The sequence below is a fragment of the Nannochloropsis gaditana genome (assembly GCF_000240725.1).
Source record: "Nannochloropsis gaditana CCMP526 unplaced genomic scaffold scaffold023, whole genome shotgun sequence".
Taxonomy (NCBI): domain Eukaryota; class Eustigmatophyceae; order Eustigmatales; family Monodopsidaceae; genus Microchloropsis; species Microchloropsis gaditana.
In genome coordinates, this window is record NW_005803930.1 from 29499 (window position 1) to 40008 (window position 10510).

The 10510-nt window shown below is 52.5% G+C and overlaps 1 protein-coding gene across 1 annotated transcript; it reads right to left on the reverse strand.

Annotated features, from left to right (window-relative positions):
- Nucleotides 1–9391: 9391 nt before the first annotated feature.
- Nucleotides 9392–10228, reverse strand: NGA_2055400 (uncharacterized protein; the record flags this gene model as incomplete). Its single annotated transcript, XM_005856184.1, has 1 exon — nucleotides 9392–10228. A coding segment is annotated over one exon (544 nt), but the record flags the coding sequence as incomplete, so codon positions are not given.
- Nucleotides 10229–10510: the final 282 nt, after the last annotated feature.

The following is a 10510-nucleotide window of genomic DNA, read 5'->3' on the forward strand; positions in this document are numbered from 1 at the left end:
CTGGAGCTCTAGTACAAAGTTACCATTTACCCTTCAGTTGTCAACGCTTTGACTTCCTCCGTTAGGTTCCCATGCGAAGGTATACGTCGCCTGCACACGTTATGTATCGAACCCAGGGCAAAGCAGCAAAGCCGCTTTTTTCTATGATCTTGAGGTACCGGACTTGAATGCCCGAGACGGTGAAGTATGGGATCTCAAATTTGATTTGCACAGGCTTCTTCCAGCACTTCTCCGTGGCGTTCGCTGATGATCCCTCAGCTGCAATTGAGGGTAGACCGAAGTGGGCGCGCATTAGATACTCACGTTGACCATGAAATTGCTTAATGCCCCAGACTATGGCATCCTTATCTGGAAGATAAGTAACTGTGCCGATAGAGGCTTTAAAGGAAGGTGTGTCGACGTCCGAAGGCACAGGAATGATAATGTCCACATTGTTAGCGATGGAGCGAGACTTAAATTGGCTTTTGGCCTGGTGTGAAGGGGGTTCGATCGTTGAAAAGGTGATAAGAGGATCAGCGTTGCATAAGGAAGAGATACGACGTGATCTTTCTCCCGCTTCATCCATCCAAATGATCTTCCCCTCCAAAAAAACACGTACCTTTATCATGTATTCAATCCTCGAGTGTGAGTGTGGTTCGACAACTGCTTCCACCCATATGAGTGGTTTGACCTGCGTCGATAAACGATATGTCATCAAATCAAACTCTCCGTCTGGAGGGATGAACGATATCGTCCGATCGTTCTCAAATCTCGCCAGACGCACGCACTGATGAAACTTGATATCCTCCAGCTCAATCGCCTTCCCCTTGGTGGATGCCGAAACTGCTCTGCCCGATGCCTCGAACATGAGTTTGTCGTTGAGGCCTAGTTTTAGCTCAGGCATGCCGCTGAGAAAAGATTTCATGCGGATAGCTCCAATAATCTCCGAATGAAGCACCGTTCCATTTGCTGACACCAGCAGATTAAGTTTTTCGATAACATCGAGGAAGATCTCGTTCTTTCGGTGCTTAATTCCCTCCGATCGCCACGAGACAGTGTTTGTTAACGCTACGGGGGGCCGAGGTGCCGCCTCCAAGCGATTGCCCTCTTGTGTTATGTACTCCCGGAGAATCTTCGCCTCCGTCGTCTGAGGGTAGCCAAAGTCCATGGTCTCGTCCATCAACTCGTAGATGATGACGAAGTTGTCCCGGATGCTCTCTTCTTCCAGCTCCCCAAAATATTCCTTGAACACGTCCACCAGACGGGACAGGTACACGAGCATGAGAGCCACATTGGAGTTGCGTTTTGTGACGCTAAGAAGAAATAGATTATTGTACTTGAGGTAAGCGAATGTGCAGCCCTCCTCGGTAAAAATGGGCCGTTGCTCTGACTCCTCTTTTTCTTGAAGATACGTCGCAAACCTGTGGGAGACAACACCAGAGTGTACATGAGCAAAGGTCAAGCAACTTTTGTTCCATTTCAGCTAGGAATTAAGGGTATGGACATGTCAAGCTGAGTAAGGGAGGGGGATGAGTGACGACGAAGTAGAGCACAAGCGATGTATGTATGACCCTTTTTTGAGATTTGGGGGGATATGTATATCAAATTTACATGATAGCTATGTAAGAGGAAGGCTGGATGAAATTCGTCCTGACGGTTGCCCCTTTTCAGGCAAGCGACCAGCCGTCTTCCCTGCCCCTGCCCTTATATGTATACCCCGACGACCAAAATGCATCAATTGGTTTTGCAAATGCTCACCTTTCAGAAACAGTCATGGGAATATCCCCCCGATAGTTGCGTGAAATGATGATCTTTCCTTTCAGATCCATGATAAAAAGAGCTGATGCTACCATGATTGCCCTGAAGATAGCAAACGGAGTAGCAGGGCGATGCGACGGATGACGGGCGTCGTGCGCCCGGGCTGCCAACCTAGGGAGGAATCTATAAGTGTAGAAGATCACATCAGATTACAGCTGTTTATATAATAATGAGTCAAGCATATAAGAAGCTTAAATTGGGAAGGCAACCGTCTCACAGGCCATACTTGCACATCGAGGCCGCAAGACCAAAATCCAAGACCCATGCATGACGCGGAAGTCGGAGGCGCGGGGCAGGAACGGGGTCGTCTTTCATCACATCATCCCATCATCTCGTCACCTCAACCTCCTCCCGTCTCCCTGAGTGATGGGGAGGGAGTGCCTCCCTCCTTTTCACCTCGGCGTCAATTCTCTTTGCTCTTGCATGGTCATTTATCATGTATGAAAAGCCTTATGGAGGCATCTTAAGAGAGTAACAGAAAGAACAGCGGAAAATGGCGAGAGCAGTCTGATGGAAACTGCCTGCAGCGATAGTCGGAAGCATAAGTTCAACTAGACGTCTCGACTCGCAGCGGTTCAAAAGGTAATACACGCACAACTATTCTGTACATGCATTATATTACATCTGTAAGTAGAGTCAACGATTCGACAAAAGGCCCCGCACCGGCCAACAAGTGTGAAGGATGGCCAGACGAGGTCCAGAGCTTTCTGGACGGGTCCATGCCGGCCTTGGCCGAATTGGACGCCTCGCGACAAGCCGTTTTCTCTCCCACCGAAGAGCAGGAGAAAGAAGATGAGAAGCGTTCGCATGAATGTGGCCCAGAACGAGAGGAAAACAAAGGCGGTCGCTGCCCTGTCTGTTGCATATCTGCAGGATCGAGCAATCATCCGTTCCAACCTGTTGCGGGCGTGCAGGGTGCAGAATGGGTACAAACAAGAGATGCACCCACCCGCGCGGTGGTTCGATTTAATGGGGGAAGCGTGGAGCCCACGCACCATCACACCCACGGGCACGATGTTTTCGTAACCAAGGGCAGGAAGCGGGTGGAAAACTTAACGCTGGGCAAGAGCTTTGAACTATCGGCGGGGTCGTATCTGTACACGGGAGCGGGAGAGAGAGATCGTGTTGTGTACTATGAGGACACCGAATTTATTCTGTGCTGTGACGGTCGCTTTGACGTTTTTTGGGATGAGATTTGATACGGGGAGGAAGGGGCAAAGGTGGATACAAATTGTTTGTCCTTTAAGGTCTAGACGAGCAAAGAATCAGTCAAAAAGCTTTAACTTGCCCTAAAATGTGTGAGACATGGAGCATCATATTTGAAAATCCAATTGGGATTGAAGGGGGCCAAATTAAGGGCCATGAACCTTTCGAGCCCACTGTCCCTCGGTGTAGTGAGAGATGTGAAATGAGTAAGCACACCGCATTTTTCTCCCGATCACTTACACATGTTTTGACCATCGATTTCTCTATAGAGAAAAAACTAGCCGGCACGCGCAAGCCGCGCGAAGTCATGGCTACTGATGACCAAACGCCTGTCCGCCCTCCGTCCTCGTCTTGCCCCTCCACCACCTGCTCCTCCTCGGTCTCAACGCCTCGCCACCCTCCAGCATCCCGAGAGCCCAACGCCAGTAACATAAGACCTGAATCCCCAACCATTGCTGCTTTCGGCTCCTCCTTTTCCTCTTCCTCCTCCTCATCTTCCTCCTCCTCCTCCTATCGCTTACTCACCTTTGTAAATGACCTGCGGCAGAGCACGGATGAGGCATCTAAAGATCTAAAAGCTGCATTGGCTGAGAATGAAAGCCTAGGCGCAGAACTTGTTGCTGAAAAAAAGGAGGAGCAGCGGCTCTTGGAGGGCATGGCTACGGTAATTTCCGATACACGACAGGCTCAGGACCGGGCGGCGGCGATTCAGACGACTCTGAGCAATTTAGAGGCGAGGCGGACTGATCTGGCTTGGCGAGTGGGGCTGGTGAGAGCCTTAGAGGGCGAAATACACTCTTTCTATACCGGCTTCATAGACAAGATGGCCCTCTTACAGGAACAGTATCGGAGGGAGATGGGCGAGGAAATGGAGAAGGCTGCTGGGACGCACGCGCGGCTGATGGAGGTGCGTCGAGAGTTAAAAGTGGCGGCAAAGGGAGTAAGATCGGCCAAGGAAGATTGTCTGGAGGCGGAGAAGCGACAAGAGATTATAGAGAAGGAGCGAGACATGTTCTCAGAGGAGCTTGGGGCAGAGCAAGAGGAAACCCGGCGCCTGGTCGGTGGAATGAAAGCTATGGATAAAGAAATAACGGGCACGGAGGAAACGGTGAGCGAGTTGGAGACCTACACTACGGCCATAAGAGATGCACGAATGAGGATAGCGGGTGAGGCGGAATGCAGGGCAGGGCATTGACCGAGGAGGGTTAGGCGGGGGGAAGGAATGGAGAAGGACGAAAAGGGGAGAACGAAGGCATTTTCGATGAAACATTACAAACGATGAAGAGATCGTAATCATGCAGCAAACAAACGACTTGAAATGTTTTTGTGCGATCGGGCGGCTTTGGCACATTGAGGGGGGAAAGTCAAAGAAATGTGTAATATTGGCTACGGGAAGGCAATTAAACAGTGGTGGCAAGGCGCCTTATGACAGGGTCAGACATCGAAAGTGACTAGACTTGAAGATTTGGATACTATAACACTTACTTTGGAGACGCAATCACGAGAATTTACGACTCTCTGGTGCATACGTAGTGACGGAAGTGATCCATTCAGGAAGAAAAATATGTAGCACTTATGATCCCGATGCGTTTCTTTTCGTGACGGTCCTAAAATTGTCTCAGTAAATGTCTTGGAATCATATCGAATTGATTCCGGGCGATAAAAATTGTTTTGACTATTTATGAGTTGTAAGAGAGCTACATAAGAAGCTCTGTGGCTGTAGGGGTCGGATTGACTAAAAAGGCTGAAGGAAAGATCAACCATGAGGGAAAGGCCATATAAGTCCTTTCCGATTTAATGAAAATTAGAATTAAAAGAAAACGCGCTCATGAACGTCTTTCAAAATTTCAGTTTTATCTTCCATTTTTGTTTCGTCTTTCCGATTTCCCCTGGTGAAGCAATAATTCATGTGTAAGGACGGTAACCGCGGTTAAATCACAAATGATTTCTCCGAAAAACGTTCAAGAAATGTGCTCACTTTCCGATCCCCTTAAGAAAAAAGCAAGCAAAATCGTGGTTTTGTACGTGCAAGCTGCCGCCGACTGGACGGTCTTTTTGTGGGGTGGTACGCGAAAAGGCCCGCCTTGCTCCTGACAAGGAAATCGTCGATTCGGCTGTCCGTCACAACGATGGGCGCGCCAGAATACACTCAGCGTAGCACAATACATACCCCAACAGTCAGTCCTCTGCCACACATACAAAGGAAATGGCCAAAACGATGTCAAACCCGTGGATTCTGCCCGCCGTGAAGGCGGCCCTGGGCGGTAAAGACACTGGAGGGCTAACTCGTGCGAGCAGCAGCATGTCGGGAGGGTGTCAGGACCTTCGACCAAAGCTAGTCCAGGTGATACGCGGCTCCAGCAGGCATAAATACTTGGAGGTGAGCGATAAAGAAAGCAGATTGGCAGCCTTCATAACGCCTGATGCGCACCTAGCATTTAAAAAGGCCATGCCGCAGATTTCCCTCGCTGGTCTCGGCACCTGCATTATCAAGCTTGAACGATGGCTTGTTTCACACCAGCCATTGGCATTTGACTCGGCAACGGGCCCTTGCCTTGCGCACGAGTTGCATGGAGAGGACGTATTTTCCTTCGCGCCACTGTGTCTCCAGGTGTCCCAGTTTTCGGTGGTAGCGACGGAACGAGGGCAGTCCACGTACGGTGCCCCGCACAGCGTCAACGACCGACCTGAGATAAAGAGCCTGTACCGAGAGCTGGACACGAATGCCCTGATGATGCTCTTGGCGCGGCATCAAGGTCTACCCCGGCTTCCTGACAGTAGTGGAAAGGATGTTCTGCCGGAGCCCATCGGGAATAAGCGGCCCGTCACCATGGAGGAGGTCGAATATATGCTCCGTTGCGAGGAGGAAGAAAGGGAGGAGCGAATCGCTGGTGCCAGTGGGATCACTGCGGAGGGGGCCAAGGCCATGGGAGGGCCAGCTAGCCATGTCGCCGGAACCGTCCGCGGAGAGGAGCATCGACCCCAGCAGGAGGGGCAATGGCCCAGGTGTCCGACCCCGCAGGGGGGGTCGCGATCTTCCCGGCCTCAACGCGCACAGGAAGATGACCATCTAGCGCCGACGTCGTTGCGCCACGCTCTTGAGTCCAGCGCAGGTCAAGCGCGGCTTCGTGGCCGTGACGGAGAAGGTGTAGGGGGGAAGGCGATGGCTGGAGGCCCCTCGCGCGGAGTGGAAGAGGTCCGGTCTCCCCGAAAAGGAGACGAGAATGTCCTCCACGAAGAACAAATAGCGAAAGGAGGAGGAAATGGAGGGATTTCGCAGGGCGAGGGAGAGATGGCGTCTCAATTTGGAGCCTCGCCGCTCCGAAATTTCGAGACTCAAGACATGGAGGAGGAGGAGGAGGAGGAGGAAGAAGAACCTTTACCCCCGCTTGTCGAAGCTATCCGAGTGAGCCCAACTCGCTCAACGCGAAGGAGTACGGCTGAATATACCCCTACCTCCCGTAAACGTGCGCGTGAGGAGCATCCGGGGAAGGGAGAGGGCCAGGGCGTCGAGGCCCCAACGGCTCTTCAGAAGGGAGAAGAGAGGCGAGCCTCGCGGTCCAATATGGATGCTGGGCAAGGGCTGTCACAGTCAGAGGAGCCGCCCGGCGCAGGCGGGACGGGGAAGGAGGGAGGCGAGGCTTCCCCCTGGCGCGCGGGGAGGGACAAGACGGAGGGGCACAGGGGAGCCATTCAGGCGGGAACTCCGAGCGAGACAAACGACCTGCGAGCCTTGGGTGCGCCCCCTCCGCCACGGATCTATCCTTCATGCCATCTCGGCGCAGAGACTGTGGCGATAGAATTGCAGACACAAATCTTCAGCCAAACGCAAGTGGAGTTCACGCAGGTGGAGGTCCCGGAGGAGGGTGAGGGCAGGGACATTAACGCGGAGGACGTGCTTCGCCGGTACTCGCCACCCGTTTCTCCCGATGCCTCCGACAGGGAACGACGAGCAGCATCCGGCTCCCTGGCTGTCGAAGGGAGGTTGTCCCTCTCGTCTCCGCGAGCGCCCCCGGCCTCCACTGGGTCCTATGCGTCTGGCAGGGAAGCGGGGGCCAAGTCCGACAGGAGGGAGGAACAGGGCAACCTGCTGGCCGCGGCCAGGCCCTTCGGCGGCCGTTCGACGGTGTGGGCCTCTTGGGTTTCCTGAAAGCAGGGGATCCGCCCGCGGCCGGCAAGTCGCGCCGCACGCTTCAGGGGGCGCGGGCGAGCCTCGGCGGTGGAGATGCCGGCAAAAGGTGAGGGATAAGAACCGCAGGGCTGTGCGTGTCTGGTAATGAGCAGCTGCCGAAATTGTAACCTCGATCCAGATGGCTGTGTCGCAGCTGCCTGAGGGCTGAAGTTGGGTGGTTCAAAGAAGAGGACTCATACGGACCTTTTTTAAAAAAATCGATAACGAAGGAGTCTTCGAACCTACAACAAGACAAACGAATAAACAACAATACTTAATGAAGAAACAAGAACTGATCCCCACCGAAACCGTTGATTGCTTAATCTGCCCCCATCGGATGGACTGGACAGGCGCCCGCCGCGGCTTCACTCACTAACGAATGCGTGACGAGCCATGACAGACCAGACGTCTCTTGCCTTTCACTTGCCTGTCACATCTTCCCTTCACACTTCCCCTTCCTATAACCACATCTTCCTCCGCGATCCCGCAGGATGCGATGAAAAAACTGCTGCTTTACAAGGAAAAGTGCTGTCAGAGTTCCGCAAGGCGCGGCAATAAGCGTCTAGCTCCTGCTGCTCGCACACGCGTCCTGCAAACTTAGCGCCCGCCCGGGCGCTTTCTCTCAGGTGGTTCGCGAACTCGGCGGTCCTCCTTGCTGCGCGAGCGGACCAGACGTTGATGCACAGCCGCCTCCACGGAGTAGTACTGCTTGATGTACAGCTTGGGCAATTGGTAGTTCTCGAACACACGCGCCTCTTTAATGTCACGAGCAGAGGATTGGTCTACAATGGAACGCACTACCATGCGTTTGATGGCCTTGTCCTTCGGGACCGCCTTCCCTGTGCTCGCACATCTGCAATGTGGACATAGAAAGGCGCAAAGCGGTTGAGCAATCCGAAGGCGTTTTCAGAGGATAACTGGTAGAATGTGGAAGGCAAGCTATACCACAACAGTCAGGTTGATCTTATCTCTCATTCAGACTGGAGGACTGCCAAACCACACCAAAACTGCTTGTCCGAGGCATCCGTTTCAAGCAGGGGAGGCCCGGGTCATAGCGGTAAAGCAAGTTTCGCGAGGCACTGTATCCCTCAAGGCCATGCAAACAGACTCACCGTACACGCTTCACGTGGCCACGACCCTTCTTGTTACGCCCGTGGTTGCGGCGCTTGACCGTCATAATATCTGATAGAGAAGGGAACCAGGCAGAGAACCGAGTTTGTGGTATGGACATGAAAACCAGGTATGGAAACTACATCAAGAAAGCTGGCCGATAAACATGTCCTGCGCGAAGTTACTTCGACTATCAAAAAATGCCCTCCCCCGGGACGAAGAAAACGGGGCACGGGAATAATGGGGGGGCGGGAGGAATTGCGTGCGGATGGTTGAGGGGCTTACAGACCACACTGCCCTTATCTTGACCTCAAAGATACATCAGCTACGCCTTCCCCTACGCAGTGGGCTCATCTACCCATTCGCAAACTCATTCATGACGTGACCAGGGAGGCGTAATCCAACAGTGAAAGCAAATGAAAGGTCAGGCGCATGGGACGTCGCGGAGCCGTTCATCGGCCTCGGCGAGGAATGACGACATGCACCAGGTCGCAACCTCCCCCTTTTTTCCCTGATCCTATTAAGCAATTTGTTCAATTCTTACTTTTGAGGAAGTGTATGGGGAAACCGACTTTTGCATCCCGTATGTCAATGGGTTATATTGAGACTTATTTTGTGGTGATTCTATGAAGCTTCAAATTTGGCATCCTTGCTCGTAACCTTTTCTCATTTACCTAGTTGTTTAAAAGACGCATCGGCACGTTTAACAAACAATTTTGGCTTTGACCTCCTCTTCATCATTTTTTCATCCGAATTCAAATTGATCGAGAAAGGCATAATAAGCTTGAATGCGCTTGCCGCTATAATGGGAACTGACAGCCTTCGCCGCTTTACACCACAATATTTGATATGCGTTCGGCGTAGGACATTTTGCTATTTCTCACGATCCAAGGCCTCTGACCGAATATTCATTTGGACTTGTAGAGTGCTGGTCAAAAAGGACATCTTTGTAGCTGGTGTGGTGCGAATTCTTTCACAGCGTCTGTTTAAGATGAAATTATATTTCATCGACAGAAGAAACAAGCCAAAAAAAGGCTACTATTGTTCCGCTATGATGCCACTCCCGCGACATTACCACTTACTTGTTTTTTACAATTTATAATATCTCTCCACACATGACTCCTCCACACCATTTCCCTGGAAAGGATTCGAGGGTACAATCCTAAAGAAATCTCTTTCTTTCACATATTCCGTGTCTTTCAACTAATTTCTAGGATAAAGGAAACCACTTCCCTCTTAATTTCCTGAGTCACCCCTCGGCATGTGCACAAGCAATCTACAACTCCCGTACTCTGACCCTCCATCTTGCGCGTTCTAGTCTGTCAATACAAACAAAACGTAACATCCAACTCGTGGTCGCATTGACAAGCTTAATCCTAAACACCAACCCTTGGCAGCCCTCATTTGGCACCAGGACCCAGCACAAGGCGTATTGCGGCACTCAGACCATCTTTGTTGAGAATGTCGAGCAAATGCGACGACTGAGACGACCTCCTTGGCGCGACCAACAAGGCAAAAACGGCCGTAAAGCCCTGCAGCGCGCATGACCCAGACTGACTATTGCGTAGAATCTGCGAGCCCCCCGCCCCCAAACCCTTTCCATTTTTAACAACCATACCAGCATCTGTTCCCGCTATTTCGTCGTCCTCCTCCTCCTCATCCACGTATGTAGCTTGCGGGCCAATCTCACCCATTGCGTACATCCCCCCCACTTGCCTTCCTGGGAATTCCGCCGTGAACGCGGAGGCATCCACGTGCGTGCTCCTCGCATCCAGAAAGCGGCGGGGGCCTCGACCGTTGCAAGAGAAGAGGAGGGCCCCGAGGACGTCTTGCCCGTTGCGCCGAAGCTCTTCCGCCACCGCCCGCATTTTCTTCTGGACGTGGGCCTGGGCGCTCTGCGTCTTCAAATCGAAGAATTTGACAGTCAGCCGCGCGTTGGGCGGTGGTCCACCCTGCAGTTTGTTCACGAAAGACAAAAGGAGGACAGGGGCGCCCTCGTCCACTGCGAAAACGAACGAGAGCAGTTCGTAGGGGGGGGGGCGGGACTTAAACGCCGACCCTGGTACCCCTGAGTCGTGCCCCGCCCCCCCTCCATCGACTCCACCATTCACTGGCACCGCGGAATCCTCGATTTGTAATCCTACGTAGATATCTCCGTTGCGCTGAGCGTGCTCAAAGGCCACCAAGGGATTGACCACCACGTCGGGGGCGGAGTCCAAGCGCGCG